At 33.9% G+C, this 20,234-nt stretch overlaps 5 protein-coding genes across 5 annotated transcripts; 3 read left to right on the top strand and 2 right to left on the bottom strand.

Annotated features, from left to right (window-relative positions):
- The first annotated feature begins 173 nt into the window (after nucleotides 1–173).
- Nucleotides 174–2,381, top strand: LOC18030359 (ATP-dependent Clp protease ATP-binding subunit CLPT1, chloroplastic). The gene is made up of 6 exons (XM_006413250.2): nucleotides 174–479; nucleotides 604–639; nucleotides 712–821; nucleotides 1,587–1,766; nucleotides 1,854–1,981; nucleotides 2,051–2,381. Exons 1-6 carry the CDS (start codon nucleotides 253–255, stop codon nucleotides 2,093–2,095), a joined length of 726 nt encoding a protein of 241 aa, XP_006413313.1. The 5' UTR covers nucleotides 174–252; the 3' UTR covers nucleotides 2,096–2,381.
- Nucleotides 2,382–2,569: 188 nt separating this feature from the next.
- On the bottom strand, nucleotides 2,570–2,974 carry LOC18030358 (zinc finger A20 and AN1 domain-containing stress-associated protein 10). Its single transcript, XM_006413248.1, has one exon. It carries the CDS (start codon nucleotides 2,972–2,974, stop codon nucleotides 2,570–2,572), a length of 405 nt encoding a protein of 134 aa, XP_006413311.1.
- A 1,540-nt stretch (nucleotides 2,975–4,514) lies between these two features.
- On the top strand, nucleotides 4,515–6,111 carry LOC18030357 (transcription factor bHLH118). Its single transcript, XM_006413247.2, has 3 exons — nucleotides 4,515–4,721; nucleotides 5,006–5,332; nucleotides 5,901–6,111. The coding sequence occupies exons 1-3, from the start codon at nucleotides 4,557–4,559 to the stop codon at nucleotides 5,961–5,963; spliced, it is 555 nt and encodes a 184-aa protein (XP_006413310.1). The 5' UTR covers nucleotides 4,515–4,556; the 3' UTR covers nucleotides 5,964–6,111.
- A 4,115-nt stretch (nucleotides 6,112–10,226) lies between these two features.
- Nucleotides 10,227–11,141, top strand: LOC18030356 (transcription factor bHLH126). Its single transcript, XM_024149933.1, has 3 exons — nucleotides 10,227–10,454; nucleotides 10,610–10,969; nucleotides 11,045–11,141. Exons 1-3 carry the CDS (start codon nucleotides 10,227–10,229, stop codon nucleotides 11,123–11,125), a joined length of 669 nt encoding a protein of 222 aa, XP_024005701.1. The 3' UTR covers nucleotides 11,126–11,141.
- Nucleotides 11,142–17,086: 5,945 nt separating this feature from the next.
- On the bottom strand, nucleotides 17,087–18,737 carry LOC18030355 (gibberellin 20 oxidase 1). The gene is made up of 3 exons (XM_006413245.2): nucleotides 18,070–18,737; nucleotides 17,536–17,857; nucleotides 17,087–17,438 (listed from the first exon to the last, which is right to left on the bottom strand). Exons 1-3 carry the CDS (start codon nucleotides 18,642–18,644, stop codon nucleotides 17,175–17,177), a joined length of 1,161 nt encoding a protein of 386 aa, XP_006413308.1. The 5' UTR covers nucleotides 18,645–18,737; the 3' UTR covers nucleotides 17,087–17,174.
- Nucleotides 18,738–20,234: the final 1,497 nt, after the last annotated feature.

Below are 20,234 nucleotides of genomic sequence, written 5' to 3'. Positions count from 1 at the left end.
GGTTGGAATCGACACATTGATTTTTTCACAATTTTTTTACAATATAGAAGGATCTTGAACCTTACGTAAGGTTCAATACCGAACATTCCATTTCGAGGGAGCAAAGATAATTTGGAAAAACTTGGAGTTAGAAAAGAAGATTATGTATAGATTTGGGGGGGTTATGTGCAAAAACCGATTCGCTGAGTAATAATCGCGTTTCTCACTCACCAGGACGAAAGCTAGTTTTTTTTTTCTTTATTGGGAGTGAAAATGGCGTCGTACACGCTCTCCTTTATCCCTTTGACGGTCTCTAATCGTCGGATCTTTGTTTCGAGTCAGAAAGGATCTCCCTCGTCTTCTTCTTCTTCTTCTTCTCCGATTCCTCCTACTTCTCTGTTAGGAAAGAAGCTTCTTGTGACGAAACCGTCACGTCGCTGCTTCGTCTCCAAGCACCGGTGCTTGACCTCGGCTAGTACGGTCTTTAGCGTCCCGACTGCGTGAGTTTTTCAATTGATAGCTCTTTTTCAACATCTTTTATACTTTCTCTGGGTTTCTTTTTCTTTTTTCTTTCCTTCCACCACGGAAATGGAAGCTTACGATTGTTAGGTTGGGTTTTTGCAGGCAGCCGGAGAATGGTTCTTCGGATAAGCTCCCAAAGTAAGTCTCACTCGGAATTTACGTATCCAATTAGTAATTATAGAGCTTCAAGGTTTACCCGTTTTGATTTAGATGGTCGGCGAGATCGATAAAATCACTTGCAATGGGGGAATTGGAGGCTAGGAAACTCAAGTATCCAAGCACCGGCACCGAAGCCATTCTAATGGGTATCTTAGTTGAAGGTTTGTCATTTCTTCTTTATGATTCTGCGACCTTCAGCTTTGTCTCTGCTGCTTCTTCTAGATTAGATTTGTGGTTTCTGGGATCTTTATGCTGCCATGGGATCGAAAGCTTACATTTTGTTTTGAGGAATCGTAAACAACAATGCTGCTGAAGATTTATCCTCCTCATTGCATATATATATAAGCAAGGGTTATTATGATTTGTTGTTCCTGTGGGATGAGTTTTGCTTCTGTTCTTCTGTTTCTTAATCGTTATCAACTGAAGCTGTATATTCAGATGTGGCATGCCTTATGGTGGCTGATAGAGAATTGGGGCATTTAACTGTAAAAATTTATAAATTGTTGACTGTAAAGTCTTACATTTAGTTTTCGAGATTTGTATAAGCTAATGCTTGGTGAAAAGTTCTCTGTCTCGCTTTGTGCTTTAGTTCACCCGCTTAATTGAGTCCGAGTATAGCTAATAAGCATAGGCTATGTTTGTTCCTATTAAACAAAATTCGTGTGGGATCAAGTTTTGCTTCTATCCCTCTGCTAAAAAACTGAAACTTTATAGTCAGTTGGGGAATGTTTATGCTCTTTGATCGTGCTGAAATACGAACGTGAGGAGAGAATCGGGTAGAATCATCAGGGAAACAGTTTTGATTTTTATGTTGTTTAGCTTTTTTTCAATAACTCTTCTTTCTGTTGTTCAAAAGGTAGCGATGGTAAATCGTTTCAGCTTATCTGTTTTACTTACTTTGGTTAACCTTGTCATTGTGGTTTCAGGCACTAGCACAGCTGCTAAGTTCCTGAGGGGGAATGGAGTCACACTTTTCAAGGTGCGAGATGAGACGATAAACCTGCTGGGCAAATCAGACATGTACTTTTTCAGCCCAGAGCATCCTCCTCTAACTGAACCGGCTCGAAAGGCCATTGAATGGGCCATTGATGAGAAGAAGAAATCTGGTTTGCATAAACAAACACCATCTTAATATTTGTAGATCCTTGTCTTTCCCATCCGCGATAGCCAAACTGAAACTGTTTTGTACACAGGTGTGGATGGGGAACTAACCACGGCCTACTTGCTTCTTGGGATTTGGTCTCAAAAGGATTCAGCAGGCCGTCAGATTTTGGAAACGCTCGGGTTCAATGAAGATAAAGCCAAAGAAGTTGCGAAATCAGTAAGTTTTGAAACCCTAGTTTCTATAGGATAGGATATAGCTTTCTCTTAAGTGTTTGGTTTGGTGCAGATGAATGAAGATGTAGATTTGAGCTTCAAGAAACAAGGTCAATAGTGATGGGATTTATTTCAGTCAGCAAAGCTCCTGTAACTGTATACGGAGTGGCAAAAGATTCAAGACAACAAACCAAGACACCAAAAGCCCCCTTTCTTGAAGCTCATGCCTTTTTCTCTTTCAATACTTGGTTGTAGTCAAGTTTTATTTTTGCATCATATAGCTTTTCTGCTTTATCACAATTCACAACTCCAAAAACAAAATTAATTCAGTGATTCGCTTCTCTTATAGGTCTATCTATGTTACTACTAAACCAAAAACTCATATCCTTGAACACTCATTCGCTGATTAACATCTTTTATTCTCTTATATTTAAAATCTGATATGATGAAGTATTGTTTCTTAATTTTTCTATTGCCTCAGCTATTTTATGGCCTTTTTCTTGATTTGGTCGCTCTACTTGTATTGATCATAAAAAGATTTTAAAGAACATCAAAATTGCAACCAAGATCTAAGAGAGACTCAAAATTATGACTAAAATCTTTGCAGCTTCTCAGTTCTGATCAAAGGCAATTGTTTGGCCAATCCAAGCCGTCCAGAATGTTTGTAATCGAAGGGACAAGAATGCTCCTCCGGATACCGATGGGACCCGCAAAACATGTGTCCGCATCTGCAGTTGAATCCCAACATCCCTACCTTCCTCTGACACATCCCGCATCTTCGTTTGATTCCGACCGGTTCTTCTGAAGTGGCGGGAAGATTCGTAGGAGGGCAAACCAGTGATGGCTTGGTCTCGGGTTCGAACCTAAGAGGGGGAAATTGCTGAAGAACACTCTGCTTGTAGCAGAGGGAACAGAGATTGTTGTTCTTTCGGGTGCCAAAAAGTCCACAGCCTCCTGCGCATGGTAATGCTTCTTCTGTTTCCTTTGCATTAATCATCTTCTTTAAAACTTTTCTTCTTCTTCTTCTTCGTGAGTCTCAGTGGCTATGAGAGATACTTGTTGAATTTTATGAAAGATGATTCAAGATTGTTTGTGGGTGAGTTCTATCAACGACTATATTCAATATATAGAGGAAAGTTGTGCAATCAGATTTCCTTTTTGTAATATAACATGGAAATTATTTGTGTTTCGTTACTTGTGGAATAGTAGTAACTTTCTATTTTGAAGTTAGTAATCTCCATTCCTTACAAGAACGGAAAAGATACGTTAGAAAATAGAAACGTTCACAGAATTTCTTAAATAAGAAGCCGTGTTTCTGTCTTCGAACAGCATGAAGTTAACTTTTAAGTTAAAAAAAGGACAAAGTAAATTAAAACCGAGTAGTTTTTGACTTTTTTCACACACTTTGTAAGATTTCCATATTTTTGCTTGGCTTTTAATAAAGACTGGCCACTGTCTATAGACCCAACAAATGATAATCTCGTTGGTCTTATCATTCGAGTTTACAAATCCTATGGATCCAATAGTTTTAATTGAGATCGCAAACCTCTTCCAATTGAGTTAATTTAGGACTCATACTAAAGTGGGTCACCTTGGCCATACTGAGCACTCTTCAATCTCTCTATTTTTACTTTTTAAAAAAAAAATTCTTAAAACAATCAAAGATTTCTTGAAATTTTTTTTCTTTAATATTTTTTCTTTTAGCCCTTTTATATTTTTTAACCTAAATGGGTCTATTCATAATTTAGGCCAGCTTTGCTCATTAATAGTATATATTTTTGGTTTTATTAGTACTAAGTATTTGGCATATGCTTTGTACATGTATCATTTAAAACTCGATTACTGAAAAAAAAAATTTCGATTAAACTTATATATATTAGTAGAATATTTTAAGGTTATTATTGCTACGGTTGAAAAAATCTTCTTAAAAGTGACACCACAGAAATATTAAAAAATGAACTATATATAAACAATTTTGTTTAGCATGGCCAAAAAACCATAGTACATTATCTAAAATTAAAGAAATCATATTCTTTCAAACTTTAAAATGATATTCCAAATTTCCAATAATGGCCTTAAAGCTGCGGCTATAATAATAAATAATAGAAAGGGTATCTGGTATGTCAGCTATCAGATGATCGTACACTTGATTTTTTTTTTGTTGGTCACGAGATTGTACGACACCACGAGATTGCACAACAATTGTTATTGATAAAAGATGGAAATGTGGATGGGAACATTTGCCATTGATTAAAGAGAGAAGAAGTTAATGATGAAGGCATGAGGCAGAAAGACGTCATTGCTTACCCTAACAAACCTCTTTTTCCAATACTTCTACCAATAACGTATCTTTTTCTTTATTTTATAACTATACAAAAACCCTTTCTTTATTTCACTGTCTTTGTTCCATACTCCCATATTTTTCAACTTTACAACAAATCACTGACTGAGATTCAGACTCAGACCAAATCCCCTAGCATAAAATCAGACAAGATTAGATCTTGTTGTCTCATCATCATCATCATCATTAATAGAAGAATCTTTGTAGAAAATAATAGACAACTTACTACAGGTTTTAGATGAATGATTTTCCGCAAAAAAGAAGGTGTAATAAAAAGCTGAGAAATAGTAGTGAAGAAAACATGGACAAGATAGTACACAGAGAAGTTGAGAAACAAAGGAGACAAGAAATGGCTTCTCTTTACGCATCTCTTCGCTCTCTTCTCCCTCTCGAGTTCATCCAGGTTCTGTCTCTTCAGAAACCCTAATCAATCTTGCTTTTGATTCTTCACTCTTACAGATCTACAAGTTTTTTTTTTTTGGGTTAAATGTTAATTAAATTGGAAACATGAGCACAATCTACAAGTTAGAATCTGTGAAAGTATGTTTTGTCTCTTAGTTTGACCTGTTGTTTTGAAAAAAAAAAGATTCACTAGAATCGTACCATTCAAACATCACAAGTTCCTAAAGCTCATATGAAACTGTTATTTTAATGTTTCTTGATGGGTTTTGGATTTGGGTTCTGTAGGGAAAGCGTTCGACGTCAGATCAGCTGAACGAGGCGGTGAATTACATAAAGTATTTGCAGACGAACATCAAGGACATGAGTTCCAAGAGAAATAACCTCATGTTATTGCCTGGACGAAGCTTTGGGAGTAGTAATGGAGGAGATAGGAATGAGATTTCTAATCAAGCCGTGATTCGTCCGTGTTTAGTCGGCCTAGAAATCGTGTTTAGCGTTATCCAAACGCCGTTGTCAAGGGTTCTGCAACTGTTTCGTGAACACGGTCTTTGTGTTCTTAGCTCCATCTCCTCCACTGTGAATGATAGACTCATTTACACTGTACATGCTGAGGTATACAAAATCTCGAGCTTAATAAATTTATCAAAATATTCACCAAATAAAATATAGAAGGTTTGCTTGCATATATAATTAAACATTCTATTTCAGACTACTTATAAGATATTGCTGTGTGTATATATATAGTGACAACATTTTAAAACCTTCAACAGACTGAAAAAAACTTATAATCAATTAATCATTGCTATAGATACATATATATATATATGTTTGTTTTGAATTAAATGTTTTATAATCACTAATCATTGCTATATTGCCACGGATATCAGGGATGAAAACGATGTTAGAGAAGCCGTAACAATCTATATAACAACATATTTTAGACGTAGCCACGGAAACAAAGATTGTATTGAAGCTTATTTGTTGAACCGGATTTTTGTTTGATTGCTTTATTTATGCATGCTAAAAAACAGATTTGATGTAGAAAGCAACACTTTCTCGTGACATTTATATTTCAGTGTTTGTTACTTTAAAACCAAATTCCTCTGTGTCTTAATTTTTGATACGAATGGAATAGAAATCATATACCAAAGTGATGAATATGTTTGCTTCAACGTTGCAGGTCAACGATCTGGCTTTAATTGACTTTGCAGACCTCAAGGATACCCTTACATTTATGAAGTAAACGTTTTCTTTAGTAGATATATCTTAACTTCTCAAACCAAAAATTAAAAAAAAAAAAAAAGTAAAAACGATGTATATAGATAGTTTCCTTGGACTAGTATCTGTGTATCTGTATATATCTGCGTTTTTCAGATCTTTAACAGAAATAATCCATGTCTTAACATATGTGTCCTCATTCCTAGACATATAATAATTTTGTAAATCATTTTGGTTACATTAATAGCTTCATCAGCTATAAGACCCATTATAACATATACAGATACATCATTCTCTATCTATTATTGTATCACTCTCGACCATTTCTCTTGGCTATTAGTTTCCATTTTATAACCCAACTAATACAAATAGTTCACTCGATCTCTATCCATTACTTTATCTTTATCACTCTGTCTTGGTATATTTATACTCAACTCTACAATCTTATCCTAGACACGTGAAGGTCTATATCTACCAACTCCTCTTGTATAAAATAATAATACACATCAATTTACTCTCACACCCCTATCTCTTGTAATTAAATTTCTAACCACTTCATCTCGACGTGTGGAGCCTCTCTCCATCTGCATAGTTCTTTCAATTTTGATTTTATATTATCTTTCTAATTTTTCTAAACTGTCTGTAATTTGGAATAAATATGTAGACTGGTCTAGGATGAAAAAAGATGTTTTCAATCTATTTTTCCATTAATGAAGTTTCAACGCGTGCCATGATTCGCCTAGTTGGACCAATCGATCGAGCTAGTGCAAGCGTGGTTTGTCCTTCTGTTTTGCTGTCTCTAGTTACGAGAGATAGAACAGTCTTTGCTCACTGTCATCTGTTTATCAATACATTTTAGTGATAATGTCATATTTTAATTATTATATTTTTAGTGTTTAGGTTTATTGATTGTTCATCAGCAAATTTTGTCATCAAAGTGTATCACAGAACTAAAAACTACAGAATGAACATGATTTAATCGTTGTTAATATCAGTCATTTACCGTTGACCAAACATATTATAGTTTGTTCGTACCAGCAAAATTGAAGTGTATAAAGGGTAATCAATCATATGGGGCTGAACCAAGACGCTTTCTGCATGTTTTTCGAATTCACAAAACCAAAAAAAAACACAACTAAGCCGAGAAAGAAAAACAAGGAAGTGCATAAAAGTAAGAATAAAAGCTAACGATAAAGGCTGTAAAAAAATGCTACAATAATTATCTAATGATAACGACGCTGCGGAAAGTAAAAATAAAATAGGGAACTGGTATATACGGCTTAGTTGAAAAACCGCTACATATAAGCGAGGAATTGTTGACTTTTCTTTTGGACTTTTGGTAAACAATTTCAGCTAAATGATCTATCTAATCTATTAGACAAGTAGGGTCTATATCTATAATGTGGTTTTGTAAAAGATGGCCAAATCATTGATTTTGGGTGTTTTCATTCTATATTGAAAACTCATCATTCTATTGAGCTAACTGACGACTAATTAACAATATTTTGATTCAAATATGATTATATAATTTAGTTTTATTAGTATCTTTGTTAGATCACTTTTTAGATACTATCCAGGTATATGTTGTTGATAAGAAAACATGATTGTGAAATCTGTGATTCAACATTTGGTAAAGTTACAAGAGGTTGTTTCGTAAAATTCACTAAGAATGTCGCTGGATCTATTTTTTGTTTGTCAACAATCTAATTACAGATTACTGGTTAACTAATTTAAAACCACACCATTATTTTAAAGTTTACCCAAATATAAAGGAACTTAAAATTCGAACACCATATTTTAATTCGTTTGAACAAACTTAGAAAGCAAAATTAGAAAATAATTGGGTTGTTACTGTAGAAATTGCGGCTCTTGCTTGCAACCGTTCGATAGAAAAAGTCCAAAGAGATGTATTTTGTTTATTTTTAGTCTACAAGGCATTTGTGTGTGTGTGTGGTCGGGAATATATAATTTATAACTTTACATAATCTTTTTTTTTTGGTCAACAACATAATCTTTTTTCTGATGTTAACTTAAAGTGCTTATCGCGACATTTGGTCATACTACAGAAAAACGTGCTTCTAATTTCTAATGTTATAAGACTGGCACTTGGCACTGGCGCATCAGATTCTCTTAGATCATATTACCAATCGACCACCTGTGATTGATACTGTTTTAAAAAATGTTCAAAAATTATTTAAAATTCTGAGACATACTCAAAAATATAACGTGAAACATGCATTTTGAATAAAAGCCAGGATGGACATTGAGTTAGGCTTCAGTTTGTTAAGCCAATCTTCGAACAAACTAATCTAATCTTCGGAAATTTGAGTCAGATGTACAATAATCTAGGTTGTCCAACCAACAAGCATGCAATGAGGCATGGACTACACATCTTGTACATCAAACATTCAAAATCCAGTATTATAAAGTCAAGGCTTCGGCCAAGTACGTCGTTTCTCGGTTTCTAAAGTTATACCTCGAATGTTTTTGCGCCAAGAAAGGTAACAAAAGCTTTTTACAAAGTTACACATAGACTCGATTCACCAACCAAATCTGTCATTCAGAAAAGGAAACCATAAGCATGAGCCATCTACAACATGTACAAGGACACTAACGAGATCAACGGGAGAAATATTGTGTAAACCGATGCTGACTACAACGATAGCTCGTTTTCGTCAATAAATTAAAGCGCATTTAAATTGCATTTAATCCGGAAACATGGAGACAGACAGAACAAACGTATTGTGCATATATATACCACAACACACATCCATGCATAAGAATTTTTCTTTTTGTGTCAAACACTAAAAAAAAACGAATTAAAGCTCAAAAAATAAAAATAAAATAGAAATATAGTGGACTGTACAATAAGGTAGCAGGGATTCGTGACAGAGAAGAAGGATTTGCTTTGCCTTGAAAGGATAACCTTTACCAAAAGGCTTATAAAATAAAGGGAAAAATATGTATTGGTCCTATTGGATATCATCGTATCTTCTCAAGAACAATAAAAATATAAAATATACATTGTATATCTGATATGGAGCGTTTAATAAAAATGTCAAATGTGAATAAGAAGAGTAGTTGCAGTGTGAGCAGGTGCACAACAAAAGCAGGGAGCCCACATGCGACCATCACAGGATCAATGGCTGAGATTTGATCTTCTTTAATTTATTTTTCATGTATCCGAATCTTAGGACACGGTTGAGCTCCCACGTTCACAGATATCAAATTGATGTATCTTGCAGTTCCTCCCAATCGTCAAAGTAAAATAATAATTTCCTTAGGGAAAATGTTGGTAGGGAACTTATCTTTTCTATAGTTTGTGTGTGTTTTTTTTTTGTATTATACCTTTGTCGGTTTGACATTTATACGTCCAAGTATCACTTTTATTGTTACCTCCATATATAGCCCCGAAAAAGCATAAAAATTCATAGGTTTATCACGAGTCGTGATCGATCAATATAAAATCCCATAGAAGCGAATCATTCCGCAACTCGGAGGAAATCATACGATGAAACCATTGCCGCCTAGTAAATTTTGAACCGGCCGGTAAAACTCTTTGCCATTTAAATCAATATAAAATATGTTTTTCGAAAGGACCAACACTCATCAAGCCCGAGGATCACACCACAAAAAGAAAATGTATTACTTGCTAAATTAAATAATCAAATTTTCTACTAACATTGACAAAAACTGCAGTGAAAAAAAATACTGAAAATAAATGATAAATTTGAGAAAAAGGATAAGAAATTTTTTTAAAGGTAATTAAAATTGTATAGCATAACATTAGGAAGATATGAATAATGTTTTACTGAATAAAATTACATGATTTTTGTTAGAATACATACATAGTTTATTCTATTTTGAAAAGTACATGCGATAAATCAACCAATTTATTTCAATTTTTGTCATCCATCATTTTCTTCTTCAATAGAATATAAATGAGTATTGAATACATTCTCTAAAAAAAATGAAAATAAATTTCAGATTAAAAAAACTTATAGAAAAGAGTAATTCCGGTGAGGACCAAAAGAAAAAGAAAGAAAGAAGATTAATTCCGGAAGTTGTATTATTTGGTCCTCCTAATGAGTATTTTATTTAGTATTTAAAGAACGGTCATCCCTCTCACCCAAGGAGACAGAGAGAACCATTTGTTTCTTTAAGGCACCATATCCTTCAATAAAATAAAAAACTAACGAGTAAAAAATAAAAGAAATTAAATTAATAGAGGACATAACCACAAAATCCTAGGGAGATCTGGCATTGCTAAAGCCCAAAGTGTCAAACTATGGATCATTATCAGAATTCTAATCCCAAAGGGTACCAAAGACAGAGACCGTTTGGCTCATCCGGCGACGGCGGCAGCAGCGGCGGCGGCTCCGATATGCCCCATGAAATAGATGACCATAAAAAGAAGAAAAAGCTTCTCCACCGCGACATCGAACGCCAAAGAAGACAAGAAATGGCTACACTCTTTGCTTCTCTTCGTACTCACCTACCTCTCCAATACATCAAGGTTCATAATCTTTACTGGCTTTTTCTTCTTCTTTCTTATATCAATTATACGAACGAGAAACCAAGATTTGGTGAGATTTGGCTTCTAGGGTTGTGAATATGCTTTTCTTGTTTCGTATTTATTTTTTATTTTTTTTACATAAACTTTGTTTGTAGGGGAAAAGAGCTGTTTCGGATCATGTAAACGGAGCGGTGAATTTCATAAAAGACACGGAAACACGGATTAAAGAACTCAGTGCAAGAAGAGACGAGCTAAGTAGAGAAACGGATCAAAGATATACATCGAATCCGGATCCAGCAAATACTAGACCTGAGTTAGGCAAATCAGATCCGGCGAGTGTGATGGTGCAACCATGCGTAAGCGGTTTCGAAGTGGCGGTGAGCAGCAACTCGTCAGGTCCGGAAGCTTTGCCCCTCTCAAGAGTGCTTGAGGCACTTCAGGAGCAAGGGCTTGAAGTCATCAGCTCTTTAACCACAAGAGTCAATGAGAGGCTCATGCACACTATTCAAGTCGAGGTATGGTTACAATATGCCATGTCGGTTGAAATTAATCTAGGGTTTGCATTATATTTGACTATATTCAGTATACAGGTTAATAGTTTCGGATGCCTCGACTTAGCTTGGTTGCAGCAGAAGCTAGTTGAGGAGTTGATACTCTCGACGAGGTACTAGTAAGAAACTGAACATTCTTAGTCCTAAATACTTCTTCATCGTATGATCTCTTTTCCAGTTACTCCTTTTTCCATTATATATGTAGGTTTGAATCTTAACCAAATAAATACTCATTTCCATTTTGTTTTTTTTTTTTAAGATTTTGTATTGAAGCTAATGTACGTAGATGATAAGAAAGTGTTTTTGTAGATATGATCATATATATATATATGTTCGTTGCTCCTACTAATTTTTCTCTTGTTCATCATGAACTTTTATACATATATCTATACTTAGAACTGAACTAATATGAAATCTATATAGAGAAACAAATATGTATGCGATGTTCACATGCCTCTAGTGCATAAATGGAAAACAAACATATTATTGTATATGTTATGTTTGCTATGACGTATTTTTGTTCATGCATTTTACAACAGAATAACTACACAGTTGATCTTCTAACTAATGTCATGGACTCATGGTGTGCTAATCGCAGAAATATCTAAAGCTTTCATGAAACTTCTTCTTGGGAGCGGGTCTTGGAATTTATTCTTGGATATATGGAGGCGTAGCGTCGGTTTAAACAAGTTCAAGTGCGTACTGTTACACCTGTATGTTTCAAAAGGATTTCATTAACTGCCCACAACGTAAAAGACCGAGGCTGTGATGTTTGCAGTAGAGAATTTTTCCCACAATCAAGGTTTTTTACTGTTTAGTTTACATTTCACTTCCTTCAAATTTCAGCTATACCATTTTTTTACCCTTCCATTGTTATGTTTTCTTGCGGTTTTCTTAGTATGGAATAAGATTTTTTGTATAAGCCCTATTGGACGGAAAACCGGAAAGGAGTAAACCAAAGGCCATGTGCGATTGCATATCTTATAATTATGAAACAGATCAACATATTTGTGCTAATGCTTTCGTTGTGTCACCCTGAGTGCAAACCCACGTTACACCAAAAAAAAAAAAAATGAAGCAAGGGTAGGTGGGAACCAATCTTTTGGGTTCTATTGGTCAAACTTAGCAAGATTGTTTCCAACTTAGGTACTGATTTCTGTACGCTATTCATATAGCTATCTCACATATTGAGAAGGAACATAATGGGTTATGATATAAGTGAAATTATGAAGTAGTAATACTAGCCGCGATCGAGAAAACCAATCGTCTGGGAAATTCGAAAGTGGCAAATAAATTATCCAAATGACTAATCGGATAGTACGTAAGTTGGTATATCCTAACACCTATAGGCATACATACAATGATACAAATGACATCACTATTACTTAGGTGTCAGGATACGTGTAAATCCATAAGCACAAGGGCTTACATCATCAAAAGACAATGTCAATGACATAATAAATGTACATCTATAATCATATGACCTCTCATGAAACATCGGTTATATATATATATATGTGTGTGTGTGTGTGTGATATTTTCATATACTCAGTGAAATTCGATAAGTAACTTCAGTATAAGGTAGACAATAAAGCTTCAATATAAGATATATCCAAAACATACTAACTGTATTAAGGAAATGAATAATGTTGGATGACATGCAAGCAAAATTGGGAGAGCCACTGTAATATTGCTCATTTACAAATAGTAGTTTTGATATAAACAAACTGTTAAACGCTTATGATAATCATGACGATGATTATTCCGGAAAAAAGGAAGCATACTGCCATAAAGAAAAGCCTGAATTCAATGCATAGAGCCCCTTCTAATTTCTAATTTTCACATTAATTTGTTATACAACGATTTAAAATATTATTATAGTTTAAGAAATTGTAAACGATTATCTAATATACAATTACAAAATCTTCCTTTCTTTTGTAATTCACGATACGGCACAGTAGTACATATCCCCCAAAATCTTGGTTTCTTTTCCCTCCTCTTTTCCTACGTACCCAGAAGCATATAAATAGAATCACATATTATTTTAAGAGTAACTAATTATTTTATATCTAAATATCTACTTAATATAATTAATAAGCGCTTAAGCGAAGTTGACACTAGTTCAAATGTTTTAGCGACGAAATGTTTTAAAAAGAAATGTTTTTAGCGCTTTCTTAAGAGATACGCATGATGAGTTGTTGAGATCTCCCTAATATTCGTTTGGTATCTCTAGTTATATACATTATTGATAATTAGATTAACTATAATAATAAGATTAATTAATTATCAACTCAGAGATGCCATCCAACTAATTCATGATCACCAAATCGGATTGTGTTCCAATAAAGATTGTCCCAGACATTTAGTTATACATTTTCTTATGATATATAAAGACTTTATGATATTAATTATGATTATGAAAATAATTAAAATACCCATATGATTTCCAGCCAGTATATCTAGACCCACCAATAGAATTCCATCGTAGATCCCTTCAAAATATAAACTACATGAGTCGAAATTTTTTGATGGCATTTTGATACACTAGCGTGATTTACATTTTTAGATTAGTGTGTTAAAATGCCATCAAATTTTGTTGCTCTTTAAACTATTAAACAGAGAATGCCAGCCAATAAGAAACCATTGAGTTGAAATTCTATTATCTTTCCTTATGTTGGCTACAATAATTAACAGAAAAATCTGAGGCAGCTTAGCTAATATGTACATCATATTTTTACTACTTTATAACTTAAAAGTGTTGATCACCAGAACTTGTTTCATTTGTGTTTGTGTGTGTGTGTGTCCGTGTGGAATTTCATATAGCCCCTTAATTATTTTTTTGTTTGGGGTCAAATATATCCCCTTAACTATATGATAGTGATTTGTGGCGAAACATATCCTCATGTACTCACACGATCATGTACTTCTCCATTGGTTGGTGTCATGTCCGAGAGCTTCAGGAATGAAATTGATCGGACTTTATTTATTTTTCAATAGTCAATATCACCTAAGGACGATCCCTTACCTACCCAATCAATGATTTTTGGGTGAACAGTCGTCTTATTCCAAAAGGTTCTAGTAAACAAGTACAAATGTGAAAACACACATACCTAACTAGTTTGCTATTCAATCTATTAATTTGAGTTAGTTTCTATATATTAGTAATATTTTCTGCCAATATATACTCCAAAATAGTTGCATGAAATCGCATGAGATAGTGTTAGCATATATCAGAGAAAGACAAACGCAGTAGAGTTAAGTTCTAGTTAAAAAAAAAAAAAAAAAACGGAATTGGACGCAGAGAGAATACCCAAAATTTGTTGGAATATAAGCGAGCATGACTTTGTGATCTACGGATGAGGTTTTGAGATTTAAAACGAACGTTTGGGCCTTATTAATTAAGTTGATTTGCCCTTTACTAAAAGCCCATATATTAATCTATCGGACGATTATAACTTTTGTAGTTCAAAGATTTGTCTTGTTATAAGAAGTGTTGAGAAATTACGAATGTTTGATTTCACACCAAAAAAAAAAAAACAAAAAATGCAACCACTCGTGTCCTGATTCACTGATAAATTTTCAATCTTGGATCATCTATTGTTCTTTCGTAAAAGCCATGCATCACATAATCCATTGTAATGAACATGACGGTAATATATTTTTGTGAGACAATGACTGTAGAAAATATTAAATCGGGTCATAAACATTGTTTCAGATTGGGTCCGGAGATGGGTTGAACTTGTTCTTGAGTTTTGCTCAAAGTCAACATTCTTACTTAGACGAGGGGTAACTTATTGTGTTTTTTGGGCGTATAAATGTTATGTGTATTAAGTCCTATTCCCTCCGTTTTACAAAGAGTCATTTTAAGGTTTTATTTTTGTTTCACAAAGAATGTTGTTTTATATTTATGCAAAATTTTAAACAATATTCCAGTTTTAACTCTATTAATTTAATGTATTTATTAGATAAAAATAAATTATTTAATGTACTAATAAATGATAAAATTGTACTTTTAATATGTGTGAAAAATGTCAGAATGACACTCTTTATGAAAGGGAATATATCATTCATCGAGCGTCTCCTTTTCTACACTTACATTGTATAAGTGTTTCAATTGTCAAAAAGACTATCATTCAAGGATGAGCTTTTACCTTCCCAATCAGTAATGTTGGACGATCAATCTTTATATATTTAACTCTAAGAGGTTCTATAAAACAAGTACAAATGTGAAAACATACATATATATCTACATTGTTGGTCCTGTAAACTGGTCCTCAGACATGTATAATTCTATATATAGTTTTCTTAACCTGTTTCTGATACCATATCATATTTTTGACTGCTATTGACGTGTAAGAGAGGACCGAAAGAAAGAGAGGATGACAAAGTTCTTGTGTAAACAATAATTTAAAATATTTGAAAACAAAATTCTCATTAACTTTACTGTAGCCTACCTTATCTATACAAGGGTTTCATTAGCCATCTAACAAACTAACTGCTAATTAATCCAAAAAGTAAAGTTACTCATTAATTATATAATACAAGATTTATAATATTTGACACACTGAAATTTATATGCCATAACAATCCAACCAGGATCATGCGTCCATTGCAATCAAACATTTTATATATACAATATTTTTTGTTTTGTTTCTCTTAAAAGAATGGGGTGAGCTGGAGAAGAAGACAAAGCAGAGGAAAGCTAATCCATTAAGTGAATGGATTCGAATAGATAGAGCAACATGGATCCGCCCTACTTTGGGATCATTGAAATGGTGTTGCCTTTTTGCCTCTTTCCATTTATTTATTTTATTTTGTCTGCTTTTGCCTTGTAATTTGTTCTTCTCAATTTCTGTCATGGAGAAACTTCTCTTGGATAGCGTCACGTTCTGTTTAATTTATAGAGTTTTTGCATTTTGACCTAACATGATAATGTAAAATGTTACCCAAAAATAAAAACATGCATTATTTTTGTTTCCAAAGTAACCCGAAGATCATGATAATGTTAAAGAAAAGTTCCCAAAAAAACCCGAGTTTTACCATGTGGCATGTGGGGCCACGCTGAGCTTTTAGTTTTATGCCAAAAAATATTGAACCAGACCGGCAAGCAATTTGACTTGGGTATTTCAAGTCTTGATATCTAACCGTCTGATGGACTTGATTTGAATTTCATATGAAAGTTACTTGTTTTATATATCTGTCCAATAACATTTTAAAAGATCATATGGTGAAAATATTGAAATCAAAGTCGAGATTTGCTAGGCTCATGGTTATGACGCTCAACATCTTAATCGCTTTTTCACCTTGTTTTCAAACATTTATTGTTTGTTGCTTAAAATGATCTCTACAGTAAAAAATAAATTAATGGAAAAATGCAAAGCTAATGCATATAGTTCCCTAAAAGACTAAGAATATGTGGATCTATCCAAAATTGTTATCGGTTATAAACACATGGAAAAGCTGGTTAAATCGTAAATGAACAACATGCATGTACATGTGGAATCGGATCTTAAATTTCTTTAAGATCCAACCACAAAAACAAGCTTATATATAGAACACATGTTAATACTTTATATATGGAGTTTTCTCACTGTAAGCAATTGCAAACTATTCTCTCTTTTTTTTTTTTTTTTGCAAGGACTATTTATAAAATGTTCCAGATGAAACTTTGAACTAGAGAACGCAAATACAATTACCACTTCAGAGTTGGGAGACTTATGGTTGTGAGAAGAAAGCATTCTTAGTTAGGTTATGGTGGCCCATATGTTTTGTTTTATTCTGATGACGCTCCAAAATGATGCATGATGCACATAGTTTCATTAACCTTAATTTGTACTCATTTGTCATAGACATTTAGTTTGATGTGTTCACTGTTTTTGTATTAATTCTCCTTCACGCTTTTCCCCAAACATGCTATTAGACTAATGGTATTTTTTTTTTTTTGCTATATATATATATATATATATATCCTCGTGATAATCTTGATGGATTGATCTTTATATATATATCTTCTTAATTTGATAAATAGTTTTATGTAATCAGTAAGGTAACGGATTGATTTTAGAAATGCATGAATGCTAAGGGTGTTGTACTTGATCTCTTACCATATACATGAAATGTAAAGAACATAGTAACTAACAAGACAAACACATGGATATAGTTTTATATATTACACGGGTTTGTTGGTGAGCCAATCTGAGAAGGCCTGGAGAGTGTTCATGTCTGCTCTATAGTGTTTCTGAGTGAACTCAAGCAACATAGACCAAGTGAAGTCAGGGTATCTCCTTGGTGTGATCCTGTCCAAAAGCTCTCTTGGTGGCTTCACTACTCTGTCATTTTTCGGACACAAGAAGAACGCAAGTGATTTCCTCTCGCTCTCGCTATTCACCACCGCCCGGTGCAAGCAGCTCTTGTATCTATTGTTTGATAGAGCCTATAAAACAAGAGCCCCGGTTAAGTATAAATATGTATGTACCTTAGCCAATGGTTGTGTATCACTAACCAACAAGTGGCTTTAATTAGATGGTTACCATGAAAGTATCGCCGATATTAACAACAAAGGCCTTGGGATTGGGACGAATGGAGCGCCATTGATTTTCGACAAAGACTTGAAGGCCATCAACATGGTCTTGGTGAAGGATGGTAAGAGAAGTTGGATCACAATGAGGACCTGTTCCTAATGTAAGATCTGGCTTCTGACATGGAGGGTAATAGTTCAGTCTCATGATCGAATCATTTTCTTCAAAAAACTCTCTAAAGTAATTTCGGTTTACGCCTAAACTTAAACCCAAAAGCTCCATGATCTTAAGTGACAAAGAACTCATTGCCTCACAGTACTCTTGATACACCTTCCTGCAACCACACAAACAAAGTAACAACATCAGTTTTGTAATGTTACGGTACAGTGGTTGTACTTCGGTATATAGAAAAAAAAAAACCGGTTCTTTCTCTGTTTTAACTTTCTTTTAAGAGACAAAAAAACAGAGGAGGAAATGACAAAAGACATGTTAAAGGTTTGATTTTTCTCTCTCTCTTATAGTTGGTTGCTCTGTTTTAACTTTTACCCAAATGGCTCAAACCCATGTCCCAACGCATCGCAGAAGTAATCTTGAACGGTTTTGGAGCGGCTCTTGTCGTCGCAAAACCGGAAAGAAAGTGTCTCCTTCCATGGTAGCTTGGTGGAGAAGCGACCAGTGAAACTGCTTGCGTAGCCGCAACTCTCGCCGGATTTTCTCAGAAGCCTCTGTTTTTCGGAGAGAGGCATATCGAAGAATCGGGCCATGTAGTCATGAGCGTCTGATATAAGCTCCTCGCTGATGCCGTGATTAACCACGAGGAAGAATCCGTGCTTGTTACAGGCCTCGGAGATGAGCCTGGAAGCTTCTACAGTTGAGGAAGAGGAAGAAGGAGTGGAGTCGCTATCGGAGAGAAAATTTTGGAGATCGATGAGGGGAACGTCAAGCTCGGGAGCTTCGGTGCAAGGTCTCTCGTCGTGAGGCCAAATGAATTGGTTAGGGATATTGGGTTGGAGGTTAAGCATTGAAGGATTGAAGACTATTGGCGTCGTCTGAATATTTCCAAGGTCTAGTTTTGGTGTGTGTTCTTGCTCTGGAGATGTTGTTACGCAACTCACGGCCATTTCTGAGAGATTTTCTTGTTCTTGATTTGATTATTATTTTGTTGATGAAGAAGAAGCAAAGTGAGTAAAAGTATTGCGAGGAGATACGGGAACCAAGGGTACTTTCAGTCTTTATATAAGCAAAAACATTGAAGTCGTATAGTGTTGTCCACTGCTTTAGTTTTTGTTTTACAATAATAAGTTTCTTTGGAATAAGTTTCTTTGGAATAAGTTTCTTCTGAACGGAAGGCTAGCTAGATCTGCCAGATGTGATAAACGTTAAAAGTTAAGGGAAAAAAAAAAAGATTACAGTCCAAGATCCCGAATTTGTATGCATATTAATTTATTAGTTTACTAGATGATTCGCCATGCGTGGGCATAATTTTTTGATTTTTACGAAAAAACTCAGTTTAAGATATTTAATAATGTTGTTTTAGTATATATTTACTCTATTTAAAATAAGCAAGATGAATAGACTTTATGATCGTTTATTTTAAAATTTATATACACAATACAAATAGGTGTTCGAGAATAATTTTATTATTTTAAACATTACACTGCTAATTAGATGTTTTTAGAACATTGGATGTTTTGAAATCAAATACAAACAATGAACAAGTTTTTAGAAGTGATTAAAGTGTGATGTGTAATTGTGTGTATTTTTTGAACTCGTTAAGTAATGACCACTAGTGGAGTGAAATATCTTTGTCGACTTAGACTGAATCGGTCAACGAAATTTTAAAAGGATTATGTTTTTTCCTTTTACTAGTGATTCCTCTTATGATATTAATTAATTATAATGCATATTAAGAAAGATAAAACAAGATTGACCTTCACATCGCTTAATTTCTTACCACTTTTAGGTAACAACTTTTTAAATTATTTGTTTTAAGATTATTGAAAATTTGATATGTATAACTAAAACAGTTTATATGTAACAAAATCAAACTTTTTGTCATTGCAAAAAGAAATATTGTTTTTGATTAAATAATCAAAAATATATAGTTTCATAACATCATTTTTTACAAAATTACTTTTTTTGCTGATGCTGAACAATCTCCCAAATTCGTTAGAACTTTCATACGGACCAGCAATTTATATATCGATGGATTTAAATGTTAAGCGCATAAATTTAAAACATAAAATACTATTAATTTAATTTAGAAAGGAAGACATTAAGTGTATTGCTTATGCGATAATTTATACTTGATAAACGATTAATTGGTTTAGTGTTTGTATAGTCCGTTTTGTAAAGTATGAGAATCAAATAATTTGTTTTACATTTTTTTATTTAGTTTAATACAGTTTTCAATTAGTAGAATGATTTTTGTTTTTGGGTTTTATAAAATATTAGAGATTCAGACAGAAACAAGATTTTCTAATCTTATTCATCGGAATGATGAAAGAAAAATAAAATATTGTGGATATTTTTGGCGGGGCCGTAGGGGTCTGTTTTTATAGTTGGCAGGACAAAAGAGCTTCCCAAGGTTCTCTGGCTTCATATGAGAAGTGTTGGTTCCACATTGTTATTCTGTTTCTGCCTCGCTCGCCCTATGGAGTTTAGTTTTTCGTCTTTTTCTTCCATCCAATAATTTTCTTTATTTTATAATT

This window comes from Eutrema salsugineum, unplaced genomic scaffold, assembly GCF_000478725.1.
Source record: "Eutrema salsugineum unplaced genomic scaffold, Eutsalg1_0 scaffold_1, whole genome shotgun sequence".
Classification (NCBI taxonomy): domain Eukaryota; kingdom Viridiplantae; phylum Streptophyta; class Magnoliopsida; order Brassicales; family Brassicaceae; genus Eutrema; species Eutrema salsugineum.
This window is presented reverse-complemented; position numbering and strand designations above follow the sequence as displayed.